Consider the following 15962-nt stretch of genomic DNA (forward strand, 5'->3'; position numbering starts at 1 on the left):
TGAGGGGGGTGTGTGTAGGAGGGTGTGGGGGGTGTGTGTAGGAGGGTGTGGGGGTGTGTAGGAGGGTGTGGGGGGGTGTGTAGGAGGGTGTGGGGGGGTGTGTAGGAGGGTGTGGGGGTGTGTGTAGGGGGGTGTGTAGGAGGGTGTGGGGGGTGTGTGTAGGAGGGTGTGGGGGGTGTGTGTAGGAGGGTGTGGGGGGGTGTGTAGGAGGGTGTGGGGGGGTGTGTAGGAGGGTGTGGGGGGGTGTGTAGGAGGGTGTGGGGGGTGTGTAGGAGGGTGTGGGGAGGGTGTGTAGGAGGGTGTGGGGAGGGGTGTAGGAGGGTGTGGGGGGGGTGTGTAGGAGGGTGTGGGGGGGTGTGTAGGAGGGTGTGGGGGGGTGTGTAGGAGGGTGTGGGGGGGTGTGTAGGAGGGTGTGGGGGGTGTGTAGGAAGGTGTGGGGGGGTGTGTAGGAGGGTGTGGGGGGTGTGTAGGAGGGTGTGGGGGGTGTGTAGGAGGGTGTGGGGGGTGTGTAGGAGGGTGTGGGGGGTGTGTAGGAGGGTGTGGGGGGTGTGTCGGAGGGTGTGGGGGGGTGTGTAGGAGGGTGTGGGGGGGTGTGTAGGAGGGTGTGGGGGGGTGTGTAGGAGGGTGTGGGGGGTGTGTAGGAGGGTGTGGGGGGTGTGTAGGAGGGTGTGGGGGGTGTAGGAGGGTGTGGGGGGGGTGTGTAGGAGGGTGTGGGGGGTGTGTAGGAGGGTGGGGGGTGTGTAGGAGGGTGTGGGGGTGTAGGAGGGTGTGGGGGTGTGTGGTGGGAGGTGTAGGAGGGTGTGGGGGTGTAGGAGGGTGTGGGGGGTGTAGGAGGGTGTGGGGGGTGTGTAGGAGGGTGTGGGGGGGTGTAGGAGGGTGTGGGGGTGTAGGAGGGTGTGGGGGGTATAGGAGGGTGTGGGGGGTGTAGGAGGGTGTGGGGGGTGTAGGAGGGTGTGGGGGGGTGTGTAGGAGGGAGTGGGGGTGTGTAGGAGGGAGTGGGGGGGTGTGTAGGAGGGAGTGGGGGGGTGTAGGAGGGTGTGGGGGGGTGTGTAGGAGGGTGTGGGGGGGTGTGTAGGAGGGTGTGGGGGGGATGTAGGAGGGCGTGGGGGGGGGTGTGTAGGAGGGTGTGGGGGGGTGTAGGAGGGTGTGGGGGGTGTGTAGGAGGGTGTGGGGGGTGTAGGAGGGTAGGGGAGTGTGTAGCGGGGGGGGGGGAAGGGGAAAGACGTATCAGGGGAAAGCGCCAAGCCATTACAACTATATAGCACTTCGAAAGGGTCAGGATATAAGGATTTGGGATCAGACGAGGGGGGGGGGGGAAAGGAATGGTGCCCAAACACTTGGACGGTCGGGGATTGAACGCCGACCTGCAGGAAGCGAGACAACCGCTCTACCGTCCAGCCCATGTGGTTGGGAGAAGGGGGGAGAGAGAGAGAGGGGGAGAGAGGGAGAGAGAGAGGGGGAGGGAGGGAGGGGGGGGAGAGAGAGAGAGGGGGGGGGGGGAGGGGGGGGGGAGAGAGAGAGAGAGAGAGAGAGAGAGAGAGAGAGAGAGAGAGAGAGAGAGAGAGAGAGAGAGAGAGAGAGAGAGAGAGAGAGAGAGAGAGAGAGAGAGGGGGGGGGGGAGGGGGGGGGGGGGAGAGAGAGAGAGAGAGAGAGAGAGAGAGAGAGAGAGAGAGAGAGAGAGAGAGAGAGAGAGAGAGAGAGAGAGAGAGAGAGAGAGAGAGAGAGAGAGAGAGAGAGAGACACATAGAGAGAGAGCGCACCTGGTTACCTTGGGCGGGGGAGAGTAGCGGTGAGAGTGACAGGGGCAGGCGTGGTGGTGGAGCCCGCAGAAAGCATCCTCGTCATCGTCGTCTTCGAAGGCTGAGGGCGGGAGCAGCAGGCGCGGGTGGAGGCGTGGGCGTGAGCGCTTCCAGATGGCAACTGCGTAGCCCAGGAGCGCCTCTGCCAAGCCGCGCTGCACGGCCGCCCACGCCACGCGGTACATCTCCAGCTACAACAGGCACCCCGCCGGCATCCTGTCACGCCCGGCTACAGTGCCGCCTGCTTGATGCCTGGGCAGCAGGCACTCAGTGTGCATGATGCCTCACTACACTGTAGTTCCCACACAACACTGAGGGCCACACTACTTTTAAGCACTCAAATGCCACAACAAATGTGTTTTTTAAGGTTTTTCTAATGCACAAACGTCTTTAGTTCTATGAGAATCCTTCAACGCGGCCATAGTGTGCTTGGCAGTCAACCTTGCAGGTGTGTATTTGTGGAGAACAGACCGCCTACACCTGCATACACCTGAAGAAAGGTATGCACTACGTTCAGTACTCAAGATGAAGTAGGTGGTGCTGGTAGGTGGGAGAGGCCAGCTGTGCCACCTCCCCTCAGGTGGTGCCAGTCAGGCAGTACAAAAGGTTTTTTTATTATTATTATTTTCTACCACAGACGTGGCCAGACATTTACAATACTAACCAGCATATATACATTTTCTTCTGTCCTAGTTTAGGCTCCTCTTAGCTTATGTGTCACGATAACACCCCCCTCCCCCGCTTAATACATACATACACACACACATACACACACACACACACACACACACACACACACACACACACACACACACACACACCATGCTGTCTTAAAACCATTTCTATATATGTTTCAGCGCCTCAGTGTGGCGATCCAGAGGGGAAACGCCTGTTGCATCCTCGGTTCCTGTCCGGAAGCGGAGGAGCTTCAAGAGATCCATAACCTTTAAGCACTCATTGTATCTACCAATGTTTATCTTGTAACCTTTAAATATCCAAGACAGATCGAAATATATATATTATATAATATAATCAGTCCATCCTCCCGAAATGCAAGTACTTATAGTAACTATTTGCTGGAAAGTACCAATATGTACTTATAGATTACCAGAAAGAGTACTTTGGTGGTGGAAGTCCATCCGGTTTGTTTAAATTCAATTATAATCACTGAATATGGACAAACCAGAAACTTTTGAACATAAATATATAAGACCAAACTCCTAGGCCTAAGTACACAAGTGCGTTACACTAGGAATAATGGCCACACTATGGTCGCTCATTCCTACCGGGGCCTCAAAACTGATTTCTCTTATGTCGGAGTTGTTCAGAGTGAAGACTAGGTCGAGTCTCGCTGGTTCATCGTTTCCTCTCATCCTTGTGTGCGTGTGCGTGCGTGTGTGTGTGTGTGTGTGTGTGTGTGTGTGTGTGTGTGTGTGTGTGTGTGTGTGTGTGTGTGTGTGTGTGTGTGTGTGTGTGTGAAAAATAGGTAGTTAGTAACACTTGATTGACATTTGAGAGGCGGGACCCAAGAGCCAGAGCTCAACTCCCGCAAGCACAACTAGGTTAGTACACAGTCAGTCCCCCAACAAAACAGAACTTGAACAAGTAATCATTTAGGATTCCGTATCTTGTCAAACCTTTTGAAAGGTAAATTCTCTTATCACTTTTTGCACAGAAGAATGTCTGGTGTTTATGCCAAGAGTTCGGACCAAGAGTTCGGACCAAGAGTCCGGACCAAGAGTCCGGACCAAGAGTCCGGACCAAGAGTCCGGACCAAGAGTCCGGACCAAGAGTCCGGACCAAGAGTCCGGACCAAGAGTCCGGACCAAGAGTTCGGACCAAGAGTTCGGACCAAGATGCTTCTTATATTACTCTCTCTCACCAAAACACTAAACTTGAATATGAATCATGTTCCGAGAGACGGAAGTAATCATAGTAATGTTGATAATAATATATATTAATACGGGGGTATTCAGGACCGCCACCCAGCCTGCATATATAGGAAAGATAGGAAAATAAACCTAAACAGGGAGATCGAAGAAATAGAACAAACACTGAAGCGATCATACGAGTCTGTGGAAATGGAATTGGAACAGAAAGCTATACAAGAGATAAAGAAAAATCCAAAATATATTTTTCACATACGCAAAATCAAAATCTTCCACTAGTATTGGACCGTTAATTACAAATGAAGGTACGTACACAGAGGACAACAAAGAAATTAGTGAAATTCTAAGAAGCCAGTATGAGGCTATGTTTAGCACACCAATAAACAACATGAAAGTTGATGACTCAGACAGCGTCTTTATGAATGACATTCAAGCTGCAGATAATATAACGGATATTACCACAAACTCGGAAGACTTTGAAAGAGAAATTGACAATATGTCCATGCACTCAGCTCCTGGGCCTGACTCATGGAATTCAATATTCATAAAGAAATGTAAAGTACCAGTAGCGAGAGCACTCATCGTAATATGGAGAAAGAGCCTGGATACAGGGGAGATACCAGCAGCACTTAAATCTGCAGATATAGCTCCGTTGCACAAGGGGGGGAGTAAAGCCTTGGCAAAAAATTATAGGCCAGTTGCACTAACATCACACACAATAAAAGTGTTTGAAAGAGTGATTAGGAATCAAATTTCTAGTTTTATGGAAAACAATGAATTGCACAATCCAGGACAACATGGATTTAGAGCGGGAAGATCCTGTCTGTCACAGTTACTCAACCACTATGACAAAATCACAGAAGCCCTAGAAGAAAAGCAAAATGCAGATGTTGTATACACAGACTTTGCAAAGGCGTTCGACAAATGTGACCATGGGGTGATAGCTCACAAAATGAGGTCAATGGGAATATCTGGTAAAGTAGGACGCTGGATACTCAATTTCCTGTCGAACAGAACACAAAGAGTAACAGTCAATCAAATAAAATAGAGTCCAAGTGCAGTCTGTACCTCAGGGTGCAGGCACAGCTTCGTGTCATCCTTTGCAAATAACACAAAAATCAGCAAGAAAATTAACTCTGCTGAAGACATTGAAAACTAGAAGCAGATATTAATAAAGTTTTCGACTGGGCAGCAGAAAATAACATGATGTTTAACAGCGATAAATTCCAGGTACTCAGGTGCGGTAAAAATGAGGACCTTAAACATAACACAGAGTACAAAACACAATCAAATCTGCCCATAGTAGGAAACAACATGTCAAGGATTTGGGAATAATAATGTCTGACGACCTAACGTTTAGGGAGCATAACCAAGCAAATATTGCGACAGCCAGAAAAATGATAGGATGGATTACGAGAACTTTCAAATCCAGAGATCCCATCACAATGGTTGTACTCTTCAAGTCACTTGTGTTGTCCCGTCTTGAGTACTGCTCAGTACTCACTTCCCCCTTCAGAGCAGGAGAGATTGCTGAAATAGAGGGAATACAGAGAACATATACGGCACGCATAGACGCAATAAAGCACCTAAATTATTGGGATCGTCTCAAAGCCCTCCAAATGTACTCACTAGAAAGGAGACGAGAGATATCAAATAATATACACATGGAAAATACTGGAGAGACAGGTCCCAAATCTACACAGTAAAATAACAACGTACTGGAGTGAACGATATGGAAGAAAATGCAGAATAGAACCAGTGAAGAGCAGAGGTGCCATAGGCACAATCAGATTAAGTGCCATGTATAGTGACTGTTGTGAGCCTCTTGTTGATCACTTGTGACACAAAAGATTATTGATGTGTGTATTTGTGTGGATGATTAAATATGTATGTGTATGTATGAGAATGTGTACATGTATATATAACATTAATAATTTTGTAACTAGCGTAAACAAAATTATTTGCTTAGCTAAACGAACTAGAGGGTTCAGTTCCTGAACCGATTATGTGCCTCTGTAACCCTTTACACCACCGCCCACGGGATGGGTATGGGGTGCATAATAAAGAAAGAGATTGAAATTGGAGAACACTGTATAAACATCAGAGGTCCGCGGTTGTTCAATACCCTCCCAGCGAGCATAAGAAATATTGCCGGAACAACCGTGGACATCTTCAAGACGAAACTAGATAGTTTTCTTCAAGAAGTTGCGGACCAACCAGGCTGTGGTGGGTATGAGCGCCTGCGGGCCGCTCCAAGCAACAGCCTGGTGGACCAAACTCTCACACGTCAAGCCTGGCCTCGGGCCGCTCCAAGCAACAGCCTGGTGGACCAAACTCTCACAAGTCAAGCCTGGCCTCGGGCCGCTCCAAGCAACAGCCTGGTGGACCAAACTCTCACAAGTCAAGCCTGGCCTCGGGCCGCTCCAAGCAACAGCCTGGTGGACCAAACCCTCACAAGTCAAGCCTGGCCTCGGGCCGGGCTTGGGGAGTAGAACAACTCCCAGAACCCCATCAACCAGGTATCAAGCAGAAACAGGGCACCACACCCCAGCAACACCACCACACCACATCAACAAGGCACTACACCACAACAGCAGCAGCACCATACCACAGCCACAGGGCACCACACCACACAGCCACAGGGCACCACACCACACAGCCACAGGGCACCACACCACACAGCCACAGGGCACCACACCACACAGCCACAGGGCACCACACCACACAGCCACAGGGCACCACACCACACAGCCACAGGGCACCACACCACACAGCCACAGGGCACCACACCACACAGCCACAGGGCACCACACCACACAGCCACAGGGCACCACACCACACAGCCACAGGGCACCACACCACACAGCCACAGGGCACCACACCACACAGCCACAGGGCACCACACCACACAGCCACAGGGCACCACACCACACAGCCACAGGGCACCACACCACACAGCCACAGGGCACACCACACCACACAGCCACAGGGCACACCACACCACACAGCCACAGGGCACACCACACCACACAGCCACAGGGCACCACACCACACAGCCACAGGGCACCACACCACACAGCCACAGGGCACCACACCACACAGCCACAGGGCACCACACCACACAGCCACAGGGCACCACACCACACAGCCACAGGGCACCACACCACACAGCCACAGGGCACCACACCACACAGCCACAGGGCACCACACCACACAGCCACAGGGCACCACACCACACAGCCACAGGGCACCACACCACACAGCCACAGGGCACCACACCACACAGCCACAGGGCACCACACCACACAGCCACAGGGCACCACACCACACAGCCACAGGGCACCACACCACACAGCCACAGGGCACCACACCACACAGCCACAGGGCACCACACCACACAGCCACAGGGCACCACACCACACAGCCACAGGGCACCACACCACACAGCCACAGGGCACCACACCACACAGCCACAGGGCACCACACAGCCACAGGGCACCACACCACACAGCCACAGGGCACCACACCACACAGCCACAGGGCACCACACCACACAGCCACAGGGCACCACACCACACAGCCACAGGGCACCACACCACACAGCCACAGGGCACCACACCACACAGCCACAGGGCACCACACCACACAGCCACAGGGCACCACACCACACAGCCACAGGGCACCACACCACACAGCCACAGGGCACCACACCACACAGCCACAGGGCACCACACCACACAGCCACAGGGCACCACACCACACAGCCACAGGGCACCACACCACACAGCCACAGGGCACCACACCACACAGCCACAGGGCACCACACCACACAGCCACAGGGCACCACACCACACAGCCACAGGGCACCACACCACACAGCCACAGGGCACCACACCACACAGCCACAGGGCACCACACCACACAGCCACAGGGCACCACACCACACAGCCACAGGGCACCACACCACACAGCCACAGGGCACCACACCACACAGCCACAGGGCACCACACCACACAGCAAGCAGCGTCCCACAAGCGCCAAAAGTAGCGATACGAGATCTGTTCACGTGCATTGGTGCCAGGGTGAGGGGAGGAGGGGGGGGGGGGGGTGTGAGGGCCCTGTGGTCACCCTAAGCACCCCTCCCCGCCCAGATACTCCCCCCCCCCACCTTGGCGTCAGACATATCGCCCCAAACACTCACCACACCCCGGCGCCAGTGGGTTCCGAACCCCGGCCAACACTACCATCTTCGCCACGGTCCCCCCAAATAAGTCACGTTACAACCCTTTTACCATTAAAACATACACTAGAAGTTGAAGGGACGACGACGTTTCGGTCCGTCCTGGACCATTCTCAAGTCGATTAACGACTTGAGAATGGTCCAGGACGTCGTCCCTTCAACTTCTAGTGTGTGGTCTGGTCAACATACTTCAGCCACGTTATTGTGACTCCTCGCCTGCATTAAAACATAACTTGTAATACAACCACAACCCCAGCAAGAGGGCATACACCCCCGCCATATTGCAATCACAACCCCCCCAGAATACATTTTCTTCCCCTGCTCATACAAGAAATACTTAGAAGACATTACTGTACTGTGCCTGGATGGGGCTCTGGGAGCTGTTCTACTCCACAAGCCCGGCCTGAGGCCAGGCTTGACTTGACACCACACTATATCATATATATAGTATATACAGGACTATACCAAACTGTTCAGTCAGCAGCAAGGAATCCCACTGTGGCACAGGTAAAATAGGACCAAGGCTAAGAGCGATTATTTGGTGTGTTTTCGAATGCCACTTATTTATACATCTGGGGTACCACAGGTATGAATGTTCAACACATATATACCTGGTTGATGGGGTTCTGGGAGTTGTTCTACTTCCCAAGCCCGGCCCGAGACCAGGCTTGACTTGTGAGAGTTTGGTCCACCAGGCTGTTGCTTGCAGCGGCCCGAGGCCAGGCTTGACTTGTGAGAGTTTGGTCCACCAGGCTGTTGCTTGGAGCGGCCCGAGGCCAGGCTTGACTTGTGAGAGTTTGGTCCACCAGGCTGTTGCTTGGAGCGGCCCGAGGCCAGGCTTGACTTGTGAGAGTTTGGTCCACCAGGCTGTTGCTTGGAGCGGCCCGCAGGCCCACATAGACACGATCCTTGAAAAAACAATGTTGTGATGTTATAGCGTGTGTGTGTACTATTTGTACCTGCAGGATTATATTGTTAGCTCTTGGGCCCCGCCTTTCTAACGGTCTGATAGTACTGACTCCCGACCTCTTTCTCACATCTACTACAGATATTTCTCTCAAAAACACACATCCCCAGGATGCTGCCTTTACCAGCTGTTGATTCAACCCGTTCTCGCACTTTCTTATAGTCAATATTGACTTATTAAATACGTGCATATGTGACATACTAATTTATTGTGAATATTTTAGTTTACCTTGAAAAGCCTATTATAGCCTATAATTAACCTATTATAGGCATAGGTTAAGTAATAATTGTAATTACGAAGCAATAAGATGCTTATCTTAATATACTAAGAAGGTTAGATAAGGTCGGTGTTTTCTATGAAGCTTTCCAAGGTAAACTAAAATATTCACAGTAAATTAGTATGTCACATATGCACGAATTTAATAAGTCAATATTGACTATAAGAAAGTGCGAGAACGGGTTGGTTAATTCCCAAGTACCTGTTTACTGGTAAACGAGCCATCAGGTGCAGGGAGCCGGCGGCTGAGCGGACAGAACACTGGACGCATGATCCTGTGGTCCCGGGTTCGATCCCAGGCGCTGGTGAGAAACAATGGACAGAGTTTCTTTCATCCTGATGCCCCTGTTACCTAGCAGTAAATAGGTATCTGGGAGTTAGTCAGCTGTCACGGGCTGCTTCCTGGGGGGTGGAGGCCTGGTCGAGGACCGGGCCGCGGGGACGCTAAGCCCCGAGATCATCTCAAGGTAGCGTGAGTGCATGGGGGGGGGAGGGGGGAGTGCCCTAAGGAGCACGAGGGCTATGGCGCAGTGAGGCACCTCCTCAAGCCAATAGGATTAAATATATCACAACAGCTAAAGTGGTGGGAGGAAAGATACTAGGCGCTGGCACCTACTACAGGCACGCACGCACGCACGCACGCACGCACACGCACACCCAGGCACATAGGGTGCCTCGCGGCTGAGTGGACAGCGCTCTGGGTCGTTGCCCTAAGGGCCTGGATTCGATCCCCGTCCGAGGCAGAAACAAACGGGGCAGTTTCTTTCATCCCTGATGCTCCTGTTCACCTAGTAGAAAATAGGTACCGGGGAGTTAGACAGCTGCTATGAGCTGCTTCCTGGGGATGTATGTGCGTGCGCGCGCGCGTTAGAATAAATATATGTAGTAGATATAATAGAGTAAAAATAGACTAGGTTAGAAAGGCGGGGCCCAAGAGCTATAACTCAATTCTGCAGACACAAATATTAAATACACTCCAAGGCTGGGGAACAATGCTCACCTCCACACACTGATTCTACCACATCCCTACAACCCTCTACCACACCCCTACAAACCTCTACCACACCCCTACAAACCTCTACCACACCCCTACAACCCTCTACCACACCCCTACAAACCTCTACCACTCCCCTACAAACCTCTACCACACCCCTACAAACCTCTACCACATCCCCAGACATTCTACCACACCCCTACAAACTTCTACCACACCCCTACAAACCTCTACCACACCCCTACAAACCCCTACCACACCCCTACAAACCCCTACCACATCCCCAGACATTCTACCACACCCCTACAAACCTCTACCACACCCCTACAAACCCCTACCACATCCCTACAAACCCCTACCACACCCCTACAACCCTCTACCACACCCCTACAACCCTCTACCACACCCCTACAAACCTCTACCACACAACCACAAACCTCTACCACACCCCTACAAACCTCTACCACACCCCTACAAACCCCTACCACATCCCTACAAACCCCTACCACACCCCTACAAACCTCTACCACACCCCTAGAAACCTCTACCACACAACCACAAACCTCTACCACACCCCTACAAACCTCTACCACACCCCTACAACCCTCTACCACACCCCTACAACCCTCTACCACACCCCTACAAACCCCTACAACCCTCTACCACACCCCTACAAACCTCTACCACACCCCTACAACCCTCTACCACACCCCTACAAACCTCTACCACACCCCTACAACCCTCTACCACACCCCTACAAACCTCTACCACACCCCTACAAACCTCTACCACACCCCTACAAACCTCTACCACACCCCTACAAACCTCTACCACACCCCTACAAACCTTTATCACACACCCCACAAACCTCTACCACACCCCTACAAACCTCTACCACACCCCTACAAACCTCTACCACACCCCTACAAACCTCTACCACACCCCTACAAACCTCTACCACACCCCTACAAACCTCTACCACACCTCCAGAGACTCTACCACACCTCTACACCTGGGAGATGGGAGGCTGTGGTTGTGAACTGCTGAGTGAGGCGTGGAAGGGGCCGGGGTGCCGTGAGCAGACGGCTTGTACAGGTGGGTCGCTGACTCTCATGATCTATGCTCCACTGTCTCCAGCTCCTGTCACTCACCCACTGTCTCCAGCTGCTGTCACTCATCCACTGTCTCCAGCTGCTGTCACTCACCCACTGTCTCCAGCTGCTGTCACTCATCCACTGTCTCCAGCTGCTGTCACTCACCCACTGTCTCCAGCTGCTGTCACTCATCCACTGTCTCCAGCTGCTGTCACTCACCCACTGTCTCCAGCTGCTGTCACTCACCCACTGTCTCCAGCTGCTGTCACTCACCCACTGTCTCCAGCTGCTGTCACTCACCCACTGTCTCCAGCTGCTGTCACTCACCCACTGTCTCAAGCTCCTGTCACTCACCCACTGTCTCAAGCTCCTGTCACTCACCCACTGTCTCAAGCTCCTGTCACTCACCCACTGTCTCAAGCTCCTGTCACTCACCCACTGTCTCAAGCTCCTGTCACTCACCCACTGTCTCAAGCTCCTGTCACTCACCCACTGTCTCCAGCTCCTGTCACTCATCCACTGTCTCAAGCTCCTGTCACTCACCCACTGTCTCAAGCTGCTGTCACTCACCCACTGTCTCCAGCTCCTGTCACTCACCCACTGTCTCCAGCTCCTGTCACTCACCCACTGTCTCCAGCTCCTGTCACTCACCCACTGTCTCCAGCTCCTGTCACTCACCCACTGTCTCCAGCTCCTGTCACTCACCCACTGTCTCCAGCTGCTGTCACTCACCCACTGTCTCCAGCTCCTGTCACTCACCCACTGTCTCCAGCTCCTGTCACTCACCCACTGTCTCCAGCTCCTGTCACTCACCCACTGTCTCCAGCTGCTGTCACTCACCCACTGTCTCCAGCTCCTGTCACTCACCCACTGTCTAGACGCCCCGCCCTGTCCCAAGCAAGGCTACGCAGAGAGATATAAACGACTGAACTAAAGCTACACGAATCATATCAAACCCAGGAGAGACAGAGTGAAGGAACAGTACGACTCTGTTATCAGTGAATCTCTGAACTCGCTGAATATCACAGATTCAAAGATTCTTCATGAATGTGATAACATCAAATCATACATCAGATGTCGCTATTGTGATTTGTGTGTGTAAAGTTGATTGATTGACAGTTGAGAGGCGGGCCAAAAGAGCAGAGCTTAACCCCCCTGTAGGCACAATTAGTTGAGTACAACTAGGTGAATACACACACACACAGTAGGCCTACTCTGGTTATCTGGAGATGATAGCAGTGATCAGTGTTCCCTATGGCTGGCCTTCTGATCGACCATGCTGTTGTTGGACGCCACAATCTCATGTTTACATCCAGTTCCCTCCTGTAGACAGTCAGAGCTCTCGCTTGATTGATTGATTGATAAAGATTAAGCCACCCAAGAGGTGGCACGGGCATGAATAGCCCGTAGTTCTCATTTGGTAGTCTTCATCTATTTAAGCCCCAACGACCCCCCTCTACACCTGCAGTTTCACCCCTCCCCCACCCCACTACACCTGCAGCTACAACACCCCCCCCCCCCCGCTACACCTGCAGCTACACCCCCCACCCCCACTACACCTGCAGCTACAACCCCACCCCACCACCACACTACACCTGCAGCTACCACCCCCACCCCACTACACCTGCAGCTACAACACCCCCCCCCGCTACACCTGCAGCTACACCCCCCACCCCCACTACACCTGCAGCTACAACCCCACCCCACCACCACACTACACCTGCAGCTACCACCCCCACCCCACTACACCTGCAGCTACAACCCCACCCCACCACCACACTACACCTGCAGCTACCCCCCCCACTACACCTGCAGCTACTCCAGCACAAGGAAGCAGTACACACCCACCTCCCAACACACCACACCGCTACACTTGTCACTAATGCTAGCCTGGCACGTTACTTGGGGGCATAAGCTGCCCAACCAGTTTAGCTGCCTGAGGCTCCTGGACCAGCTCAGGCAGGAGGGGGAGGAGCTAGGGATAGAGGGAGGGGGAGGGGGGGGGTGAGGGAAGGAAGGTGGTAAGATTTGGGAACAAAGGGAAAAGGGGTGTGATGTCCCCCCATTTCCCTTGGAGATAATGGATTAAAAACCACTACACCTGCTTGATCTTGTATTGGTCTTGTTATCTTGAGGTTATCTTGAGATGATTTCGGGGCTTTAGTGTCCCCGCGGCCCGGTCCTCGACCAGGCCTCCACCCCCCAGGAAGCAGCCCGTGACAGCTGACTAACACCCAGGTACCTATTTTACTGCTAGGTAACAGGGGCATAGGGTGAAAGAAACTCTGCCCATTGTTTCTCGTCGGCGCCCGGGATCGAACCCGGGACCACAGGATCACAAGTCCAGTGTGCTGTCCGCTCGGCCGACCGGCTTGTATTGGTCTTGTATTGGGCTTGTATTGACGCTTGAGCATTGTGTATTTAGTGCCCTTATCTACCCTGTAGCCATGGTTGGGTTAGGTTAATTTAAGGATACGAGTTTCTTAGGAGGTCTGGTCGAGGACCGGGCCGCGTGGACGCTAAGCCCCGAAACCATACGTTAGGTTAAGTTGATTACGTATGAATACGGCTCATTACGGTACATAACGGTGCCAGATCAAGTTACATCTCTTATGAACATCAAGTTACATCACGTTACATCTCTTATGAACATCACGTTACATCAAGTAACATCACGTTACATCTCTTATGAACATCACGTTACATCTCTTATGAACATCACGTTACATCAAGTAACATCACGTTACATCTCTTATGAACCATCCCCGCCCTTGTGTGGCAGTGTATAATACAAAGTTGTATTTACATATTTGTACACTGAAACCTGTATAGTCTAATGTAGTTGACTGTAACCATGATATATATATGTTGACCAGACCACACACTAGAAGGTGAAGGGACGACGACGTTTCGGTCCGTCCTGGACCATTCTCAAGTCGATTGTGCCCCGAAATCGTATGTTTCAATCGACTTGAGAATGGTCCAGGACGGGCCGAAACGTCGTCGTCCCTTCACCTTCTAGTATGTGGTCTGGTCAACATACTTCAGCCACGTTATTGTGACTCCTCGCCTGCACATGATATATATGTGCTTCAGCCTACAGTTTCGACATATTGTCTTGTGTATGACCCTCTGTCCTGTGCGACAGTCAATACCAGCATTATCCTCACTCTAATAAGGCCTAATTGAAATCCTTATATTAGGCAAAATTGTAATTCATTTTTGTCAATAAAGATGTTAATAATAATAATTGTCTGTGAAGATTGACAAAACACTATAGTGTATGTTGAATATAGTAGCATATAGATATAGAGGGTAGATAAGGGCACTAGTATAGTAGCATCTAAATTATTAGGATCGCCTCAAAGCCCTCCAAATGTACTCACTAGAAAGGAGACGAGAGAGATATCAAATAATATACACCTGGAAGATACTGGAGGGCCAAGTACCAAATCTACACAGTAAAATAACAACGTACTGGAGTGAACGATATGGAAGAAAATGTAGAATAGAACCAGTGAAGAGCAGAGGTGACATAGGCACAATCAGAGAACACTGTATAAACATCAGAGGTCCGCGGCTGATCAACGTCCTCCCATCGAGCGTAAGAAATATTGCCGGAACAACCGTGGACATCTTCAAGAGGAAACTGGATAGTTTCCTCCAAGGAGAGCCGGACCAACCGGGCTGTGGGTGGGTATGTGGGCCGGCAGGCCGCTCCAAGCAACAGCCTGGTGGACCAAACTCTCACAAGTCAAGCCTGGCCTCGGGCCGCTCCAAGCAACAGCCTGGTGGACCAAACTCTCACAAGTCAAGCCTGGCCTCGGGCCGCTCCAAGCAACAGCCTGGTGGACCAAACTCTCACAAGTCAAGCCTGGCCTCGGGCCGCTCCAAGCAACAGCCTGGTGGACCAAACTCTCACAAGTCAAGCCTGGCCTCGGGCCGCTCCAAGCAACAGCCTGGTGGACCAAACTCTCACAAGTCAAGCCTGGCCTCGGGCCGCTCCAAGCAACAGCCTGGTGGACCAAACTCTCACAAGTCAAGGCTGGCCTCGGGCCGCTCCAAGCAACAGCCTGGTGGACCAAACTCTCACAAGTCAAGCCTGGCCTCGGGCCGCTGCAAGCAACAGCCTGGTGGACCAAACTCTCACAAGTCAAGCCTGGCCTCGGGCCGCTCCAAGCAACAGCCTGGTGGACCAAACTCTCACAAGTCAAGCCTGGCCTCGGGCCGCTCCAAGCAACAGCCTGGTGGACCAAACTCTCACAAGTCAAGCCTGGCCTCGGGCCGCTCCAAGCAACAGCCTGGTGGACCAAACTCTCACAAGTCAAGCCTGGCCTCGGGCCGCTCCAAGCAACAGCCTGGTGGACCAAACTCTTACAAGTCAAGCCTGGCCTCGGGCCGCCCCAAGCAACAGCCTGGTGGACCAAACTCTCACAAGTCAAGCCTGGCCTCGGGCCGCTCCAAGCAACAGCCTGGTGGACCAAACTCTCACAAGTCAAGCCTGGCCTCGGGCCGCTCCAAGCAACAGCCTGGTGGACCAAACTCTCACAAGTCAAGCCTGGCCTCGGGCCGCTCCAAGCAACAGCCTGGTGGACCAAACTCTCACAAGTCAAGCCTGGCCTCGGGCCGCTCCAAGCAACAGCCTGGTGGACCAAACTCTCACAAGTCAAGCCTGGCCTCGGGCCGCTCCAAGCAACAGCCTG

At 52.6% G+C, this 15962-nt stretch overlaps 1 protein-coding gene across 8 annotated transcripts in view; it reads right to left on the reverse strand.

The window, feature by feature from the left end:
* step (cytohesin steppke) overlaps positions 1–15962 on the reverse strand; it is a 455937-nt gene that overhangs the window by 74825 nt on the left and 365150 nt on the right. For 2 of the 8 annotated variants that reach the window (XM_069333879.1, XM_069333873.1), the window contains one exon: positions 1769–2289. The exons of the other annotated variants lie outside the window; for them this stretch is intronic. In XM_069333879.1, coding sequence (XP_069189980.1) covers positions 1769–1984 — 216 coding nt within the window. In that variant the 5' untranslated portion in view covers positions 1985–2289. The remainder of the gene's footprint in view (positions 1–1768; positions 2290–15962) is intronic. 8 annotated transcript variants of the gene reach the window in all.

Source organism: Procambarus clarkii, chromosome 4, assembly GCF_040958095.1.
Source record: "Procambarus clarkii isolate CNS0578487 chromosome 4, FALCON_Pclarkii_2.0, whole genome shotgun sequence".
Taxonomy (NCBI): domain Eukaryota; kingdom Metazoa; phylum Arthropoda; class Malacostraca; order Decapoda; family Cambaridae; genus Procambarus; species Procambarus clarkii.